Source organism: Tupaia chinensis, unplaced genomic scaffold (assembly GCF_000334495.1).
Source record: "Tupaia chinensis unplaced genomic scaffold, TupChi_1.0 Scaffold000604_1, whole genome shotgun sequence".
Taxonomy (NCBI): Eukaryota; Metazoa; Chordata; class Mammalia; order Scandentia; family Tupaiidae; genus Tupaia; species Tupaia belangeri.
Window position 1 is genome coordinate 3,252,879 of NW_006160122.1, and position 20,257 is coordinate 3,273,135.

The following is a 20,257-nucleotide window of genomic DNA, read 5'->3' on the forward strand; positions in this document are numbered from 1 at the left end:
AAAAAAAAGAAAGAAAAAAAAAAAGGCAAGGTGCCAGATCCAGGACTTGAACCACAGTCGGCCATGTGGGATTCCAGCACCCTCAACCACCACGCAACCTGCTGGTCCCTTGGGAATATTTTTTTAAAAGAATTTATTTAATTTTATTTATTCATTCAGTTATTTTTCATTTGACCAGAGACAGACAGAGAAAGAGGGAAAGTGAGAAAGCAAGCCACCAGGTTTGGGACTCAAACCATGGTCAGGCATGTGGGAGTGTCCAGTGCCTTAACCACTACGCCACCTGCTGGTTCCTGGGAGTATTCTTATTTTGTGACAGAATGGATATTTGCATAAATTCAATAATACCTGTTGTCTTAAATCAGAACTTGGAAATACTTGTTATTGGACAGGGCTTTGACTGGAATGTTATACCTGAAGATTAAACCAGAAAACTATGGAACTAAGAGCTCAAGTATGCCAACAAGAGCTCTTAGAAAGATGGCCTGACACCATGAACTGTTCTGCCTGGCAGAGGATTAGAGAAGCCATATGAAAGAACTCGTACCATAACATAACCTGGACTTTTCTGGTCGAGCATTGTAATCAGTAGAGATTACAAAAGAGCAGCCACACCAGAGGATAATCTTCAAGAAGACTTTGAAGGAAGAAAGAGACCAATCTTTGCTAGCAGATGGTATATCACAGAATAGGTGGTAGGCAGGGCTGAATTGAGACAGTCCATGTGTGAATTGCGTGCTGGGTGTTTGCTTTTCAACAGTTTGAGTAGTTGACATGTAAATATTTTCTCAAAAATATTTAAAACCATACTGTTATAGAGTCTCAAACATTATCTTCAAAATTCAGTTTAAACTTGTTTATTGTCAAGAACTACAGAATATGAGCAAAAAATTTTTGATATGTAAATATTTATAGGAAAATGTGAAAGTAGGGACCAGCTATTGGCATAATGGCTATGTCATTGGACTCCCATGTAGTTGACCATGGTTTGAGTCCCAGACCCGGTGGTTTAAACTCATGCCGGGCATGCATGCCCAAGATTCCAAGAAGAGAATGGAGAAGTAATTGCGGCATGACTATCACCCCTGGGGTGTGATTTCTCACTTTGTCTCTCTCTCTCTTTCTGGCGAGTGCAAGCGCCCTATAGCAAAAACCTCTCCCAAAACAAAAATACAAAAAATACTTGCACTGTCATGTTAATTAAAGAAAAACTCACCCAGATAAAGAGGCCAAAGCTATACTGTTGGGCTGAGCTTCCACTACCTAACAGCACAGTTGCCAAGGGGTGTCTGGTACCTAAGTAAAGCAGGGCACAGCTACCCAGCAGGTGGTATGAAACACACTCCAACCTTTAGATGTTCCTGAGGCTATCTCCCAGCTGACTCTTACTATAGTTTGTATGAACTGATCAGAAATCAAAGTCCTGGCCTAACAGGTGGCATGGTGGTTCAGTTCCTGGATTCCCACATGGCCAACTGTAGTAGACCCAGACCTGGTGGTTTGCTTTCTCTTTTTAGTGAGCATACATGCCCTGTACCAAGTTTAAACTAAATATCTAATTCTAAAAAGAAGAAAAATCCAAGTCCCTCAATGGTCCCACAAGTCTTCCCTCCAATTCAACAGATCTGCCTCTCAATATCAGCCCATAGCCTCACCCTCCAGGCCTTGCTGCCCACAGAACATCGTGCAGAGGTGTCAACACTGACCTAGAGAAAACCCCTCCTGAACAGCCTTCTATACCAGCTGTCGTCAGAAGGCTGACAGTATTTTCCCAGCATCAGGAATCGAACAGGAGACACTTCTCAGTGTTACCTGTGATAATAGTTGGATGAACTGTGATGTCCCCCAAGAGGAAAAATATGGTATGCAGAACTGTCCTCTGTCTCCTGGCAAGCCTGCCTGCAGAAGCCGAAAGCATTCTGGGGTCTTCCGCTCCCTTGTGCAGCTGCAGCAACACCATCAGCACAAGCATGGGGTGCCGGGTACGCCGAGTCATCTGTGAGGTACACTCCTCTTGGCATAGCGCTTCAGGTCAACAGCCCGTTCACGTGTTCCCTAAATGGGTTTGCCATCTCCAGTTCTTGCCACCAGGATGACCGTCATAGCTGATTCCACCACTACAGATCAGCACTCTCCCAAAGTCCACCAGTACCCCAGCATTTGCGTGGCATGGAAGACCTAACCCAGGCCTGCCCACCTATCTGCCCCACATCTGTACCAAGCACCTTCACACCTCTCGGGTTTGGCTTCAGGTGGCAGCCTTGTTCCCACCATGACTGTCTGCAAACCCCAGAGCTTACAAACTTCATCTCCAAACTCAGAGACTCCTGGAAGCTTGTGGTCGCTGTCCCACCCACAGTCCGGCCCTTGCAGCACATCCCACCACGGTGTTCACTGGCCCAGTGAGGCCGGTCCCAGGATTCCCAGCTACATGGAGAACTTGCCCTAATAGGCGAGGGCTGTCCAGCTCATGGAATAGGCACCAGAGCTTAGGATGGGGTCTGGGTTCACAGTAACACATCACATCCACCTCTTGGGGTCCAGGGTCTAAAGGGACAGAGGATGGAGTTCTGGACTGTGCTACCTGGTGCCACTGGCGACCCAGGCCTACCTGTGGCCAGTCCACACTCCACCTGCCCCGAACCTCAACACAGTATGAGCTTCACCCTCATGGCAGCTCCCTCCCTTCTGTGGTAGCCATCTTGTCCTGGTGTTTCCACCGCAATCCTGTGCCAGGTTCTGCCCCTTCACTCACAGGAGCTCGGGCAGAGGCCACCAGCCTTGCCTGGGTCCCACAGGGCTGTCTTGGAGGAGCAGTTAAATGCTGAGGACGCCTGTTCCTCTCTGCTAGAGTGTGACTGCCTGCTCACTAACCACTGCAAGGAGAAACTGCTCGCGGCATCTGTGCAGGACGTAAAGGAGGGGACAGGGCAAAACCCAACCAAGAAAGCAGAGGGAGTGACAGCGGCTCATGACCCTCAGGTTCTACAATCCTCATGTGCCCTTGGGGTGTGGCAACCCCACACTGTACCCCAGATTTTCCTGAGCCAGACCCAAAGTTTGCTCTGACCACACCACTTCTGTTCCCTGTAAATTAAATGGGGCCAATATCAAGACCCGTAACTATAACATGGTCCAATGACCAGGACGGTTAACAGTTTTGACCCCAAATCGTCTGCTTGTAAGCGACAGGAAAGGGTAACTACACAGGGGTTCATCTGTACTGACTCACACCCTGAAACTACTTCTACTGGAAACTGGGATTCATAGAATAAAACTGGTCAGTGACATGGGTAAAATAGACAGTTTTATGGAGTTTTTTTTCTTTATTGAGAAACTTAAGACTTGGGTACATCAAATAAAACCAATTTCTCAGGGGAATCAAAACCCACAATAGAAAAAAAAAAAAGTTAACACTGTCTGGGCCACAGCAGAGCCCAGAGAATATATCTGTATAATTCAAAAATTCTAGGTGCTTCATCATTGACCTTTTGATACAAAATGACCTATTACATTTGAAATCTGGTTCTCGATGCTGAGGTCCATAGGACAAGCTAAGAAGTCTTCGAACCTTGAGCTGAATTCCATGAGGGGTTATTTGGCTTTTGAATCCTGCAAACAAAACACCAACACAAACAACAGAGTTAAGACCAGAGATTGTGAGTCCCAGCTCGTAAGCAGTCTGGACCAGGATCTCTCAACCTGGCAGCCGAGACATGCTGGGCCCACAGTTCTGTTTGGGGATCCACTGCAGGTCAGTGGCACCCCGGGTCTAAGCCACTACAGGACACGGTTCTTCGGGCCAGTGGCACCCCAGGTCTAAGCCACTACAGGACACGGCTCTTCGGGCCGACAGCAGTGCAGGGGCCCCATGTGCTCCCTTGCCCCGCCTGTGCTCACCGACTCCTATCCCCACCCGGAGGCACCCCACCACCCCCTGCCAGAGGTGTGAACTGCCCTCACCAAGCCCCTGCAGACTGCCTATAGTCTTTGCGATAAATCAGCTGGAACACACTGTGTCCCAACAGACACACCAGGGCCCACTCTGCCTGCTGTACTCTCAGAGCTAAGCAGTAGGTATACACGTGTCATCGACCTCAGGCCAAACCAGAAAGGTGAGGCTCACAGAAACGAGGCTTGGGGACCTGCTTATGACAACTCACATGTGTCACTACTTCAGACCAATGAAGTGATTGTTAAGTAAGATCTGACAGGCTCCTTTTTATTTCATAATCTGTGCTCTTTTCTCCATATTTAATCATGCAAATGACCAAAAAAGATCTTGCCCAAGTTATCAGGTTACAGAGGCAGGAACATGGTTCTAAACCTTGTCTCTGTTCAAGTAGGAAGACATTCATAAGCCAGAACCACTGTAGAAAACGGAACAGTAAAACCTACGGTTCTTCCTAAGAGGTAGCAGCAGCGACAGCGCCCACCTTCTGGGCAGCTTCTTTCTTGGCGTGATGAGCCTGCAGGACTGCCACGGCTTCATCCACCTGCAAGGGATCTGAGTGGTCAGTGGATCTGAGGGGAATCAGCCCACACACACCCCCGGTAACCTGCCCACTGGTGGACCAGAACCAACCATGGAAACGATCCCCGGGCTTCTAGTGCCAACTGCTTCCCATACCACACAGCAGCAGTCCCCACTCACTGCAGCACCTGAGAGGGGGGCTGATGGGGCGAACCCGCTCTGTTGTGCCGGAGTGCCCCAGTTCCCAATCTGAGGGCTGCAGCACGGGGTCTGACACCTCGCTCACCTTGGAGCGGAGCGACTCGGGGGACTCCAGCATGTGCAGCAGCTCAGAGTTGTCGATCTCCAGCAGCATGCCCGTGATCTTCCCAGCCAGGTTCGAGTGCATCGTCTGGATGAGCGGGAACAGACGTTCTCCTGCGGGCAGGACAGGGAACGAACCCAAATTGCACCCCAGGGAGGAACAGACACTGGTGTCCAGGGTGACCCAAGGTTCTGGTCCTCCTCCTCCTGCAAGCACATGGCCCACTCACCCAGCATCTGCTTCTGCTCCTGGGGGGGTGCTGCGGCCAGCATGGAGGCGGTCAGAGGCTCCTGCCCCTGCACGTGGACTGCAGGCTGAGGTGCCTGGGAACAGGAGAGGCAGCGGGTTAGCACGAGGACAGGACGCCGACGATCAACACCTGAACATAGCTATGAGAGGAGGTGGAGGGAGCTGTCCTCGCTCTTGAGGTCCTTGGGGGACTGAGGGGTACAGGGAAGAACAGAGTGGTATGGACGTAAAGATATTGTCCAATTACTATGAAAACGCCTGTAATTAGAAGGGAGTGTGAAATGCACAATAAGACCAGTCTACAAGGCTGAGCAGTTCTGACAGCACATGTGATTCACCCATTACCCAAGAATTTGAAGTCATGTTACCCACATTTTCAAGTATAGCCTCTCCTGAAAATTATGGCTTTCCTTGAGTGAAGTCCATTACAGATGGGTCAGAGCGAATACCAAAGCATTTATAATTTCCGCCCACGTCACTTCCTGTACAGTGCTCCCACTGTATCAGTGACAAATGCTTGAAGACTATCAACGTGCCATGTCAATGACAGTGACAGCCTAAAAGTAGATCCTTGCAGGTAAAAGATATCTTCTGTAGCCTCGAATTCTGAGAAAATTCCAACTTAGTGAACATGGGGCAGGATGGTGGAAGGGCAACACCGGGTCTGAGGATGAGTGGGCACCTCTGCAACAAACTGCTACTGAGCTCTGACATGGAATGGCTGTACCTTGGCTGGCCTTTAGGGGCACGCTCAAGTTGCAGCTCAGAAAACCCAGACTCCGAGTTCAACCCCTCCCACGTCCCCACCTACTCAGCGCCTCTGAAAGTAAGTTCCTCATCTGAAAGATGAGGTTACTTCCTGCCTTAGTGTCCAATCATCCTGCAGCACAGTCAGGGATGCCCACGGCTGCTAGATGGGAAAGCGGCCTGGAGGCTGAGAGCTGAGCACACTCGTCACAGAGGAGAGCAGGAAGCACCAGCTGGACCCTCTGGGCAGTTCCAAGTGAGGCTATAGGAGGACATATCCAAGCCCTGGCCCCCACCCAAAGGGCAAGGAGAGTATCCGAGTCACAGAACACAGCGCCCAACACGGAGTGGGCACTTAACACCTGTTGAAGGGTTTAAACCGAGTGCAAATGGGGAATCCCCGGGGCAGCAGCGGGGCCTCACCTGCAGAGGCTGTATGGCAGGATGAGGGCTGCGGACGCTGGAGGCGTATTTGTACGGGGCCACAGCCCGGGGAGCGGGAGCGGCAACAGCAGCGCGAGGTGCTAAGTTCTGCACGGCTGTGGGGACGCCTTGGGGAAACGAACACACACAATTAAAGCCCATCAGTCTGGCCAAAGACCCGTCAAATCCCATCTTTCCCCCTTCTGTGTGCATCCAATACCACCTCCAGACTGGCAGCTGTCAGTCAGCCCTTGCTGGGCGGCACCAGCCCCACCAAAGTCCATAGCCAAGCGGTCCGGGCACTCAGACCCTACAACAGACCAGCAAACGCACATCAGTGTCGGCGACAGATGTCCATCTGGCCACGTCCCACGGAAGGAGAATCTCCAAAAGCACGTTCACATGACACATCACACATGGGACCACTACTGCTACTTTGGAGGACGAGTCAAAGGGTAACATACGACTCCACAACTCGGAACACGGGACATACTCTGTAAAAAGCTTCCTCACACCCCCTCCCCTCAGAAGAACAGGCTGCCTGAGTCGTCCACTAGCCAGCGTCTACAGTGAGCCTCCTCCACACGAGTCACCGATGAGCACAGACCAACATCCCGGACCTCACAGCGCTGCTCTGCTCCTGACGCACCTGCCTCCGTGCACGACTGAGATCACAGAACCAGGACTCGAGAACCTCGAGCCCGACAAACTGACCAACCCAGGGCAGAGCCTAGTCATCCTGACTCCCTCCTCCCCGGGCCACGCTTCTAAAGGCCAGTTTGCTCACCGACTCTCTGAGTGGTAGTAGGGAGGCCACGAGAGGCCGGAGCATTACCAGTTGGAGCCAGATGGCGAAGAGTTGGACGAGGCCCAGATTGGCGTATAGCACTTGGCATTCCTTGGAAGCCTGGTGGAGACAAACACTGCTCGTCACTGACAAGCGACGCGGACCAGGGCCCCGGCTACGACACGGAAGACAGGACGGGTACAACCTGGATGACCAAATGACCCCACCACCTACCTTGAGGTCTCCCGCCTTGCTGCCAGCGTGGATTAGGCCTCATCTGTGCTAACTGGTTAGGTGTGTAATACGGAGGTCTCCCCTGAGCCTGTAAGAAAGAGCACCCAAGCCCTTTCGAGGACCTGCACCCATCAGAAAAGCAGCTCATCACATTCACTACCAGGCCCTAGGCTAGCTCCGTGGAATGAAGACTCTGCACTCGAATACTGAGCGGTCCCTTCCTGGTGACCACCCTACGCTTCCTCCATCTCTGTGTGTACGTGTGCGTGACCACGACCAAGTCCTTCCTCACTTTTACCCGACATCCTGGAACTCCAATACACCCAAACGCCTCTCCCCAACCAAGGCAGAACACAGGAACCAAAGAGCTACGGCCAACACAGCAGACCTACCTGTGGGACGGCTGGCACGAAGTAACCGCCAGCTGCAGGCTGGAACTGGTTAAGGATGGCATTGGCAGGGAGCGCTCTCATCCCTGCCACCCGCTGCATATACTGATTAGTCAGGTGGGCCTTCCTCTCCTCCTTCCTCTGGGCAAGGGCGACGTACAGCGGCTTGGAGCCCACGATGCGTCCATTCATCTCAGTCACTGCTTTGGTCGCCTCTTCAGGAGATGAGAAGCAGACAAAGCCAAACCCTTTGCTTCTCCCATCCTCCAGCATGACCTACAAAAGGAGAAGAGCTACTTAGGATGGTTCCTGTGTGTATCTGCATGTGTCAGGGTAGGAGGGATTCAGAACAGCCAGAAAACCCAGGTTCGGCTGCAGTTACCAAGTCAAGGCTGAGGGTTCAATCCCCTAAAATACCCCAGGGACCAGTTAATCACAACCTATACAGTATGCAGGCGTTTTTCCCAAGTCCTCAGGTAAAAGTTCCCAAACGTTAAGATATGGCTAACACAACAGGAACCCCAAAATGCTTCCTGCTATGCAGGAGCCTAGCTACCCCTGGGTACCCACAACTTCTCTTCCGCACTCAGTACTTAGCTGCTCCAAAACTCTGGTGGACAACATTTTCAGAAGATCTTAGTAGGACTAAGATTACACTTCTACAAAACTCTGTCAGAAGGCGTTCTGCCACAGCCAGGTCACCAATGGGTGCCACACCGGTTCCTAGGGAATAGACAACTAGTGGGGAGACAGGCAGCCTAGAGTCTAGTCTGATTTGCCAAGTCTCAATTTCCTTGATATTCTCTAAGGCAAACAGTAACAAAGTCATAGGTCTACTGGCTTGGTAGTCTTTTTCCACTATGAAGTTAGCTGTTCACCAATAGCTTCTCCCTCGCTGTAAAGGGTATCTCCCCGAGAACCTGAGATGCCAGCAGCAACACGAATGTGCTGGGCATGTTCTGTGACTCAGTTAATGGCCTGGAGCCCCCCTGCAGGGCAGGAAATGGATCTAAGGCTGTGACTCACCCAACGACTCTCCACCACCAAGGTGGGTCAGTAAGGAGTGAGAACAGTGCCAAACCATGATCTTAAAAATGGTGCCGGGGGCCAACAGGTGGTGTGGTGGTTAAGGCACTGGACTCCCGCATGGCTGACCCCAGTTTGAGTCCCAGACCCAGCAGCATGCTTTCTCTCTCTCTCTCTCTTCCTCTTTGGCCAAATTAAAATAGATAAAGTTAAATATAACAATTCTTAAAAAAAAAAAAAAGTGCCAGTAAGGATCAGCAGATGGCACAAGGATTACATTGTTAAACTCCTATGTATTCAACAGCAGTTCGAGTCCCAGACCGGGTGGCTTAAAACTCACACTGGGTGCTAGACCAGCAGCTGGCGTAATGGCTATGTCCCTGGACTCCCATGTAGTTGAATGTGGTTTGTCCCAGACCCAGTGGCTTAAATTCATGCCGGGCGTGTGTGCTGAAAATCCCGAGAGGAGAGTGGAGAAGGGACTGTGACATGGCCATCACCGCCCCCCCCCCAGGTGATTTCTCGCTTTCTGTCTCTGTCTCTCTTTCTGGCGAGCACATGTGCCCTATAGCAAAAACCTCTCTTAAAAAAAACAAAAAACAAACAAAAAAACCTCACGTTGGGTCCAAGTGCGTGCTCAAAATCTCGAGAGGAGAATGGAGAAGGGACTGCAACATGGCCATCTCCCCAAGGCAGTGATTTCTCACTTTCTGTCTCTCTGCCTTGCTGGTGAGCACATGAGCCCTATAGCAAAAATCTCCCTTAAAGAAACAAACAAGCAAAAAAGGTGCCTGTGACCTGCAAGGTAGGTTCCTTTGCTCTCTTCTTACAGGTCAACGTGGCTCCTGTCCAGATAAGCAAGGATCATACCTTGCACTGATGGGGGCCTATCAAGGGGGTGGCGGCAGAGGGAGCAGCAAGGAACTGGACAGACCCCACAAAGAGCAGGCCTCTGTTCACGTGTCTGCACATTTCCCAGCTGTGAGAGCTGGGGCCGGGCCACTTCGCCTTTACTAACCCGCTCAGCTTCCTTCCTCTCCTACGGAACTCTGCAGCACCTGCTGCAGCAATGCTGTCCCTGGTGTCCCCATCAGTTTTTTATCAGTGACCCCAAACTTTCGGATGCCATCAGCCGCTGTCACACTTCGAAGTGCTGAGAACACACAATATACTACTATTCCCCTGTAGGCAGCATTTTTTTTTTTTTAAGAGATTTTTGCTACAGAGTGTGTGTGCTCAACCAAGAGACAGAGAGCAAGAAACCAGCCCCCAGGGAGAAAAGCCCCGCCACATTCCCTTCTCCAATCCCCTCTGGGGATCTTCGGCACATACACACTTGTACCCGGCTTGAGTTTTGCTACCAGGTCCGGGCCTGGAACTGTAGTCGACTATATTGAGAGTCAAGCAATGTAACCACTACACCATCTGGTTTCGCCAGCATGCCAAGCACTCAAATCCCTAATCTTCAAAATGAGGTTTATACTTCCTCACCCTGCTAACTCGGTTGACATGATAATCACAGAAAATGAACAAAGTAATACAGAGTGCAAAATATGGGAAAACGAACTTCCTACTCTTGGAGCAGGGTAGAAGTTCGCGAACCCAGCTCCAAGAGAGAAAATGTGGCAGAGTTGTAGGGACAGGCCCCAAGGCAAATGGACGGCCCGTCTGGATATCCTCTGCTCACACTGTGGCACCACCTGTCCCCACACCAGCACGAGGCAGCAAGGAGCGGGAAAGATTCCGGTGCTCTGGAGGGATGGGCTCAGGCTCTCCTCCAGGTCCCAGTGCTTGGGAGACAGCGTAACATCGACCTAATGAAACGTCACTCTCCAGAGAAGACACTCAGCTGGGTAACTGAAGGCAAGGAGAAATTTGCTAGAAGAGAGTACCTAGCTCAGAAATGAACACAATCTAGATTTTATTCCTTCAATGAAATAAACGTTAATGAGCCCTGGTAAAATACTATCACCGCTGAGCACAAAAATCTCAGTATTAAAATACCTTGGCACTGGTGATTGATCCGAAAGGAGAAAACTCTTTCCTCAATTTCTCGTCATCAATGGTGTCATCCAAGTTCTTAATGTAGAGATTCACCCCCTGGAAGAGAAGGCTCACTGTAACTGCACGTATACACCAGACACTCCCTGAGCCAATGGTTCCCAGAGCAACAGCACCAGGATCCTTCCGAACTTATCAGGAATGAAAATTCCCGGGCCAAACCCAATAAACTGGGAACCATGGGGTTGGGGCCCAACGGTCTTTTTTAAAATTTCGACAGAGGGTACACGTTCTCTCCAGAGACAGAGGCAGAGGCACAGTGAGAAGGGGAAAAGGCGCCCCTATGGAGCTATGGAGAGCGGTCACGCCACAACCCCTTCTCCTTCTCTCTCCTGTTCGGATCTGGGGCATGAAGGTATGGGTCTAGGACTCCAATCGCTAAGTGACCTCGTGGGACCGCCCCCCGTCAGCGATCTGCAAGCTCTGTAGGTGACTCTGATGCAGTCACGTGCTGCTGTCTACTCAGAGGTGCTCTGGCCGACCATCCACCAGCAGGGTGCATCTCTCCACCATTCCCAGCGAGGTGGTCACATTTAAGTAAAAAGCACCTGCTTCCAGAACAGAGTCCCTGAACACACAGGGTAGTCCCTTTTGTCCTTGTCAATCCTGGTGAGCACGTGTCCTTTGAACCTCATCTTGGGAGAAATAAAAAAAAGCAGACGCTAGGTTGCCCTACATACAAGGGTGCTCTGAAGATATTTCAGAGCACACCCCAGCTGGGAGGCCAGGCCCACACCCCCTCACCTGATAGCGACTAATTCTCTCCTGTTTCAGCTGCTCAAACTTCCGCTTTAACTCCGCCTGCCGTTCCACTTTCTTCTGTGCACGGCCTACAAATATGACTTTTCCACTGATTTCTTTTCCATTCATCTCCTCCACAGCCTAGAGAGGACACATGTGTCTTTAGGGTCTATAAAGTCCACCAAATATTCTGAGAAAATCTTTCCTACAGTGCTAAAAACCAATTTCACCAAACTTCCTCATATATCGAGTGGGGTTAATGTTTAAATGGTTATCAGCCCAAGTAATCCAGAGGAAACAGTACAGCTGTATAAATATGAGCACAGTGACGTGAGCCTAGGCTGTTAATCTGGCTGTGTCTACATTTTTCAGGGTTTCATATTTTAAATTGCTATAGGGTACAGTACATGCGCTTGCTAGAGATGGGGGCTGGAGGAGGTGTGAGAGTCACCCAGCAGGGGGGATGGCCATACCACAGTCTCTTCTCCATTGACTTTTCCACTGATTTCTTTTCCATTCATCTCCTCCACAGCCTAGAGAGGACACATGTGTCTTTAGGGTCTATAAAGTCCACCAAATATTCTGAGAAAATCTTTCCTACAGTGCTAAAAACCAATTTCACCAAACTTCCTCATATATCGAGTGGGGTTAATGTTTAAATGGTTATCAGCCCAAGTAATCCAGAGGAAACAGTACAGCTGTATAAATATGAGCACAGTGACGTGAGCCTAGGCTGTTAATCTGGCTGTGTCTACATTTTTCAGGGTTTCATATTTTAAATTGCTATAGGGTACAGTACATGCGCTTGCTAGAGATGGGGGCTGGAGGAGGTGTGAGAGTCACCCAGCAGGGGGGATGGCCATACCACAGTCTCTTCTCCATTCTCCTCTGGGGATTTTGGGCACGCACACATAATGCACCTGGCGTATTTTTCAAGCTGCCAGATCTGAGAACTGAACAGCACAGCAGGCCATGGGGGACCCAGCCACCTGAGCCACACCACCTGCCAGCCCTTCTAGGTTCTCTTGAAGGTATTCAAGTGCTCGACGAGGGCCCAGCACCAACCCTGACTACCTACGGTACTGTGCTGGTACCAAACCAGCAACTCTGCTTTTCCTCATCTATCATTGAGACCAAACATCTGTCCTATCCTCTCAACAAGTGACAGCTGAGGTGGCAGGTAAGTGCCAAGTGCTTTGAAAACAGTTAAATGATATAGTGTCATGTGGATCCACCTCAGGAAGAGGATTCCGAGTGCTGGGACTGCATGTCCACAAAAAGATACTTAGGCCACCCCAGCTCTGCTCTGCCGTGTGGTGGCGAGGCCCTGCCCATCCTCTGGGGCCGCCTCCTATAGGTTTCTTCCCGACCCTTGCGGTACTCTCACCTTATTGGCATCCTCGTGCTTTTCGTAACTCACAAAGCCAAAGCCTTTGGATTTCCCAGTGGGATCTCTCATCACCTTGACACTTAGGGTCTTACCTATTGCCGAAGGACAGAACTATTAGTAATGCCATTTCTACCACAGCTCAAGGAAAGAAGGCTTCTCTCTAGGAACCCACTTGAAGCAAATCTCTGGCTAAACCCGGATGGACTCTAAGACAGAAAGAGGCACCATGCCTGGTCTCTAACTCTGACCAAGCCTTCAGAGTAGGAGAGGAGGAAGCCAAGAGCTGAGGCCTAGCGTCTATCCCTACCTACCCTGTGACCTTTGTCCCGCAAGATGTTTTACTTCTGGGTCTGTGTGCCCTGTGGACAGGGTCAGGTGGGGCAATGGACCCCCGACTTACCAAACTGGCTGAACAGCTCTTTCAGACTCTCATCATCCACCTCTTCCCCAAAGTTTTTTATATAAACATTGGTGAATTCCTTGGCTTTGGCTCCAAGCTCAGCTTCCCGCTCTTTTCGAGACTTGAATCGACCCACAAATCTAAAAAGAAACCATGGAAAACAGTGATCATCCAGAGGAACACAACTTATTTCTGCAGGCCCAGAGGAATGCAGATTAAAGGTTGACAGGAGAGATTAAAATACGAGGTACCCTCCACCACCAAGAGTAAGCTCAGAGACACCCCAAGTCCCCGGCAGAAAGAGAAAGAGGCAGGACTATCCTGCGGGAACCAGACCCAGGGCTCCCGGCTCAGACCAGGCCCTCCTACCACATCACACTGCCTTCGTGAAGAAACCTGATGACGTTTTAAAAACGTTCATTTCTGTGCATCTACGTAAATGCATAGAAAAGGTCTGGAAGGATACAAACCAAACTGTTAACACTGGTTCATCCTAGGAGAGTGAGACTGCTGGAGTGAAGAGGCACCCTCTGCATTTTTACTTTACTCATTTTGTCATGCTTAAGAGAGAAAAGCCCCCACACTGAACGTTTTCCTCTCTAGTGATACCTGTAGAACGGCTGCCCACTGAACACAGATACAACCCACCCTCTGGGTGTTCACAACAGAAAAGATTTTTGCTTCTAACAGCCAAGACCTGGTGTCTCTTCTCTAAATCTAGCTTTACTAAGTCCCCCTCTCTCCAACCACATGAAAGCAACAAGGTCTATTATGAAGCGTCTCTGCAAAAGGATTGGGTTTTTCACTGTAACCAAGTCATTACCGTGGAGCCAGCCTCGTATTAGGTCACTGAGTTTTAAGTCAGAAAATGGAGAACTAGAGGGACAATTTGGCATCAACCACTAGCGAGAGACCCATGGACAGACCTGAGTCACAGGAAGGCCAAGGTCACATAGCTAGTATAGTGCACAGCTCCTGGTCAGTCCAAGGCCCTCTCCACTCTGCCACTGGCCAAGACCCCACTCAGAGCGGGCGAGTGAGCGTAGCGCTGCCCTCCAGCCAGCCCTATTGCCGATGCCCACAAAACCCACAGATGGATGCCTTTACGGGAGAGGCAGGCAGGCCATGGCTTGGGCAGGAAGCCCACCTTGGCGAGTCAAAAGGGCTGCCACGGCTCAGGCAGGGAGACTCACCAGCCCTGGAGTGGAGAGGTAGGAGCAGGCCACACTTGGGCCGAGAGAACCAGTAGCCGCCTTGTGTGTGCCAGTTAATACCGAGGTGGGGCCACAGCTGGCTCATGCGATGGCTGTCGCTCCGGACTGGGACACTCACACTTTGCGGTCATTGAGGAGCATGCCATTCATCTTCTCGATGGCCTTGTCGGCAGCCTCTTGGGTCTCGAAGTGGACAAAGGCATAACCTTTAGAGCCGTTCTCATCACACACCACCTGCCAAAGAGAAGGCAGGCCGCTTTAGCACCACCGGCCAGCTCTAGGGACCGGGGAACCGTGGGGTCTCCTGCCATCTGGGGTCAGGCAGTCCGCTGGACCAGGTCTTTTTTTTTGGGGGGGAGAGGTTTTTCGCTATAGGGCGCGTGTGCTCGCCAGACAAAGACATAGAGACAGAAAGCGAGAAATCACCCCCAGGGGGGATGGTCACGCCGCAATCCCTTCTCCTCCATTCTCCTCCTGGGCGCCTGGCGTGAGATTTAAGCCACTGGGTCCAGGACGTGAACCACAGTCAACTACGTGGGAATCCAGCGACATAGCCATTACGCTAACTGCTGGTTCCCACGGACCAGGTATTTCTAACACTCACAGAGCCTCATTTACAAATGGCAACCACCGACAGGCTGCTTCCATTCCAGATAAGTTTTATTACTTACATTTACTAAAAAGCATGTAAGAGATCCGGGTGCAAACCATGGCACTACAGAAAGACCATTTTCCAAGCCCATTACAGGATTTCAGCCTCGTGTGGCACTGGACAAGCAAACCACCACCACTAGAGGTTTACAAAGTACTCCGCATCGACAGAACTACACAGAAGAGGGTGAATTCATGCTTCTAAAATGACTAAGCTTAGCTTCCTGGAGACTAGAGACTCTTTTCTAGTTCTTTCCTTCTCCTTCGCCCAAAAGAAAACTTTTGAGAACTTCCAAAGCTAGAAAACAGGACATTTCAAACTAAGGGGGAAATAAGCGCACAAATGCACCTATAGGTTGTGGCCCTGGATTATCTAGAGATTTCTAGGATTCCATTTCTAGTATTGTGAAAATTATCATATCCTGTTGCCCAATTCCAAGGCAGTTCGCTCGCATTTGGTATTTATCGTTTTTAAGATTCAATCATTGGGCCGGCAGGTGGTGTGGTGGTTAAGAACACTGGACTCCCACATGGCTGACTGCGGTTTGAGTCCCGAACATGGCGATGTGCTCTCTCACTTCCCCTCTCTGTCCCCGTCACCCCCCACCACTCCCCCCCCCACTGGTCAAATTTAAAAATAAATAAATAAATAAAGTTCAATAAAATATTTTTTTTGGGGGGGGGGAGATTTTTGCTATAGGGTATGTGTGCTCGCCAGAAAGACAGAGAAAGACAGACAGAAAGCGAGAAATTACTCCCCAGGGGAGATGGCCATGCCACAATCCCTTCTCTTCCATTCTCCTCCAGGGATCTTGGGCGGGCATGCATGCGCGCCCGACATGAGTTTACGCCACCAGGTCCGGGACTCAAACCACAGTTGACTACATGGGAGTCCAGTGACATAGCCATTATGCTAACTGCTGGTCCCTCAATACAATCATTCTTTTTTTGGAGAGTTTTTCTTTCCTTTTTTTTTTTTTGCTATAGGGTGCTTGCGCTCGACAGAGAGAGACAGAGAGAAAAATCACCCCCCAGGGGGGATGGCCATGCCACAATCCCTTCTCCCGGATCTTGAGCACACATGCATACACGCCCGGCATGAGTTTAAGCCACTGGGTTCAGGACTCGAACTGCGGTTGAGTACATAGGAGTCCAGCGACACAGCCATTACACCAACTGCTGGTTCCAATACGATCATTCTTAAATGAAAAGATTCAATCATCTTCCTGCTACAATCATTTAATTGTTATTTACCTTGCAGGACAGAATGTTTCCAAAAGCAGAAAAAGTATCATAAAGTGCCTTGTTATCTATAGATTTGTCCAGGTTCTTGATGAAGACGTTCCCCACACCCGATTTTCTCAAAGAGGGATCCCTCTGAGACCACATAATTCGGATTGGCTTTCCTTTAATCACATCAAAGTTCATGGTGTCCAAGGCTCGTTCAGCTGTCGAGAGAGAAACACTTTTCAATCACGGATCACATAGGTCACTGCCACCATCCCAAGGACAGATTACCCCAGGACTTTTCAGGGTAAGCACCGTGATAGAAGACAACTTCTAAAATCAAAGGGCATTACATTCCTTTGGCCTACAGTGTTACTGAAGGCAGAGTGAGTTCTAGCTAATCATGCCCTCGAGGCTCTGTCCTTAGCCAGCAAAGGGTGGGGAAAGATTATCTAAATGGCCTCAATGACACCGACACCAAGATCCAATGTAATACGTCACCCCGACTAAGCTGGACCATTTATGAGACTGTGCGGCCTCCCGCCCACTGTGCTTCAGGTACCCAGTTTTATGAACAAACTTACGCTCAGGGCACGCAGCTCGTCAGTGATTCAGAAACCAACACCAGCTTCCCAATTATTTTTGTGAGACAATGCATCGAAGTGGCCAACTAGTTGCCATTTAGCCTGCGACCCGCATACAGCGAGCCAGGACAAAACTAGGACCAACTGATTTGGAAACATGTCCTATCCCAGAATTCAGTCCAGTTTCTCCTATTCCCAGGGTTTCTGAGAACAGAAATGGACACAGACAAAAAAACCTCCATTGGGCCAGTGGGAGGTGCAATGGTTTGGGTGACGGACTAACTGTGGAGTTCGAGTCTTGGGCCCGGTGGCTTGAGAAACCCGCTGGGTATGTGTGTATGCATGCCCCAAATCTCCAAAATCCTGAAAGGAGAATAGGAGATTATGGCATGGCCAATTCCCTTGAAGGGTGCTTTCTCACTTTCCCTTTCTCTCTTGTCTTTCCAGCAGCACGAGCACACAAACCCTGTGGCAATTTTGAAGAAAAAGTCTTAATCATTAAAATGAATACACACAGAAATGTTCTCTGCATTATCAGGACAAGGAGGATGAAACCACCACACCTTTCTGCCTAAGCAGGCCCCTTGCCTAGTGGTTTCTAGGACTTGTGAAGCCTAAATCTGGGCTCTACGGAACTCAAGGACTTCGACAAGCCTGGCACCCCACCAAGTTCTCCACCCAGCCTCAGGACGCTTCCTCGGCCCCCCAGCCAAGTCTATGTGTGCCCCAGAAACCATGAAAAGGACTAGAAGCTAAAGCACATCATCACTGCCAGCCGGGAAGCTTCTCTTCATTGGGATCAATGAGGACACCATACCCAGGGGTCGCCTTTTCATACATTATGTCATCGCAGTGAGATCACCCAGAACCTCCACGAGAGCACTCAGAGTCAGAGTGGGCACCTGCCTCTTACCCAAAGGTGACATCTCACTTAAAAGGAGGACAAAAATTTCCTAACTGCTCCTCTACAAGCCTACTGTCCAGTCAGTCAAAGGCCCTTCTTTCGCTCATTACTCCCAATGACCCTCACCTCCTCCCCCAGAAGGTGGGCTTGTTTGTACCAGGCGGGGTGGCTGGGGTCAAGGAGAGATGGCAGGACAGTCCAAGTCAGGAAAGTCCAGGTACAGAGGAGTTGGCTTGTGATCTTAGAGACCCAGCCTGGGACCCTAAACTATTTCATTAATTAGCAGAAAAGGAGTCCATTTCAACACAGCTTGTCTATTTCAAGACAGTGCTGCACAAGTCGGCTTAGTCTGACAAATCTGGCTGCACTTATTTATAGCAGGGAGAGGTCCTGCAGAGGCATGTGCTGGCAGACGCACTGACCAATGGCTTCTGCTGTCTCTAAGTGACACTTCTGTTCAGAAGAGTCAAGAAGACAGGCAACAGCTAGCATACCCGTCACTCCCCCTAAAGACCACACTGGGCTACCTCCTCTGTGCTCCTGTGGCCAGAGACAGAATTCAGCTTGGGACCCACATGCTGGATGGGCAGTGGCGATATCTTCTCTCACTCTACAAGACCAGTTCTCTGCTCTCAGCTGCAACCTGGGCACGTAACATTTTCTGTGCCTCCCCAACAGCAATCAAAGTGGGGACAAAAACAGGGACCTAGAGATCCTTTGCCACAGGATGGCTTGGCTCCCCCAGGAATGGTCTCTGCAGTTGTTCCCTTTTAATCTGGAGTCAGGTGCAGGCCCTGGTTAGGTTTCCTCTGGCCTTGCTCCTCCATGCCCATGCCCGCAGCATGCCTCTCCATACCTCCCTGCTGCTCCACGCTAAGGCCACTCTTTCAGGTGGCCGAACACTGGGAGTCCCAGCGTGGCCTCTGACCTTGAACAGTTCCTGCTCCTTCTCAGAAGTCCTGTTTCCAGATGGGACAAGGTACCAGGGTTTGGGCAAGTATAATTAAAGTGTTGTTCACGAATGAGGCAAAAACTGCCTCCAGCCCCAGCAATACCTCCCCAGGCTACCTGGGTACCATTCTCCTTGGTCCAGGGCTTCTTCGAGGCCAAGGAACCCTGCTACACCAGTGGCAATCACACACTAAGGACCTGGCCTGGCACGTGCAGCTCTAGAACCAGCAGCTCAAGTCCTCGCTGGAGTGAGTTCTCCTGCTTCCTACCTGCTCTAAGGGTCCAGGGACAAAATCGAACGGGACTCTCAGCCCAGAGTAAGGTGGGAGGCGGTGGCTCTGCAACCTGTAACTTTTAGAAAGAACTGTGCTTCAACCACCCTGCCGCTCTGGCATGCCTGTGGGGGCCCTGGAGTCCGTGCCTGCTGACTGGGTGAGGGTCTCCAGCAGCCCAGCCCCACGTGAGCAGGGACACAAACCATGAAATGACGGTGGCTTCACTCTGATCCTGTTCTGCAGTCTCCTTGGGTTCCAACCCCACCACCACCATCGAGTAGCCCAAGGTCACCCAGCTAGCAAGTGGTGAAAGCAAGGCTGGAGCTTGGGTCAGCTGATGCCAGGCTGTGTTCTCAACCCCTGCATCCTGCTCCCCACTAGGCTTCTGGGGAACACGCTGTCATGACACCCCTGCCTGGCAGATGACTCCTAGGGTCCCCACCACCGCAGGGGCACAGCTTCTACTCACCGTCAGCGGGCTGCTGGAAGTTGACGTAGGCATAACCCAGCGAGCGGCGGGTGATCATATCGCGGCAGACCCGGATGGACAGCACAGGCCCCGCAGGACTGAACTTTTCATACAGCATGGCCTCGGTGACGTCCGAGTGCAGGTCACCCACGTACAGGGAGGCCATGGGGTAGCTGCTCGCCGCAGCGTTCATCTCCCCAGCCCCCACTACCCCGAGCCCCGCCAGGAGGACTTCTTACAGGGCCCACCGCAGGACAAAAGGGGCTCCTCTCGGAGCCGTGGCCCGCGCCGCGGCTCACAGGTGGCACGGAGCGACGCTAGGACCAGCTGGAGGAGGCAGGCTCAGAGGCAGGAGTGCAGGGACAGCTCACACGGGACCGCAAAACCTCAGACAAAAGGCTCTCAAAAACAATATGGCCCTCCCTGGGAGTTTGTAATTCCCAAATGTCTGGGTGTGCAGCCCCAAATTCAAAAAAATTAAAAAATAAAAAAACAAAAAAAGAGGGGGATCTCCCCTTCCGAAGGGTTAAAAAAAAAAAAAGGTTCTTCCAGCGGCAACCAGATGCTGCCCACGGCGGCCTTCGGGACACGCGTTTCTCTATAAATATAGGCCTCGGGCTCCCGGCGGTTTAAGATTACAAGGGCCAGGGACGAGGAAACCAAATCTTTGCGGTGCCGACTCGGCAGCCCGGCGCGCGGGCCGGCGAAGGGCAGCGCGGACACGTGGTGCGCAGGCGGCGGCCGGGGGCGCGGGGCC

General features: G+C 51.0%; 1 protein-coding gene and 1 non-coding gene across 6 annotated transcripts; both read right to left on the minus strand.

Annotated features, from left to right (window-relative positions):
* Positions 1-3,311: 3,311 nt before the first annotated feature.
* On the minus strand, positions 3,312-20,251 carry PABPC4 (poly(A) binding protein cytoplasmic 4). Of its 5 annotated transcripts, none has more exons than XM_006158600.3 (16): positions 19,501-20,248; positions 16,345-16,538; positions 14,558-14,673; positions 13,226-13,365; positions 12,823-12,917; positions 11,439-11,576; positions 10,638-10,733; positions 7,611-7,883; positions 7,219-7,306; positions 7,033-7,104; positions 6,421-6,507; positions 6,198-6,325; positions 5,008-5,101; positions 4,761-4,891; positions 4,399-4,496; positions 3,312-3,612 (listed from the first exon to the last, which is right to left on the minus strand). In XM_006158600.3, the coding sequence occupies exons 1-15, from the start codon at positions 19,691-19,693 to the stop codon at positions 4,407-4,409; spliced, it is 1,935 nt and encodes a 644-aa protein (XP_006158662.1). In that variant the 5' UTR covers positions 19,694-20,248; the 3' UTR covers positions 3,312-3,612; positions 4,399-4,406. The 5 variants fall into 5 exon arrangements, with proteins under 5 accessions (XP_006158662.1, XP_006158661.1, XP_006158664.1 ...); XM_006158599.3 differs by having other exon boundaries at positions 6,985-7,104; XM_006158602.3 differs by lacking the exon at positions 6,421-6,507.
* On the minus strand, positions 10,252-10,383 carry LOC114009697 (small nucleolar RNA SNORA55). The gene has a single exon (XR_003551077.1). It is a non-coding gene; the product is annotated as a small nucleolar RNA SNORA55 (small nucleolar RNA).
* Positions 20,252-20,257: the final 6 nt, after the last annotated feature.

What these genes read in the sequence shown, in the direction of transcription:
- PABPC4 (XM_006158599.3), bottom strand. Translation starts at nt 19,693, where the DNA reads ATGAACGCTGCGGCGAGCAGCTACCCCATGGCCTCCCTGTACGTGGGT. An exon ending in TACTACCACTCAGAGAGTCG is followed by an intron (nt 6,508 to 6,984) that starts GTGAGCAAACTG and finishes GGTCTGTTGTAG; the next exon opens with GGTCTGAGTGCCCGGACCGC. An exon ending in CCGAGTCGCTCCGCTCCAAG is followed by an intron (nt 4,497 to 4,760) that starts GTGAGCGAGGTG and finishes GATCCCTTGCAG; the next exon opens with GTGGATGAAGCCGTGGCAGT.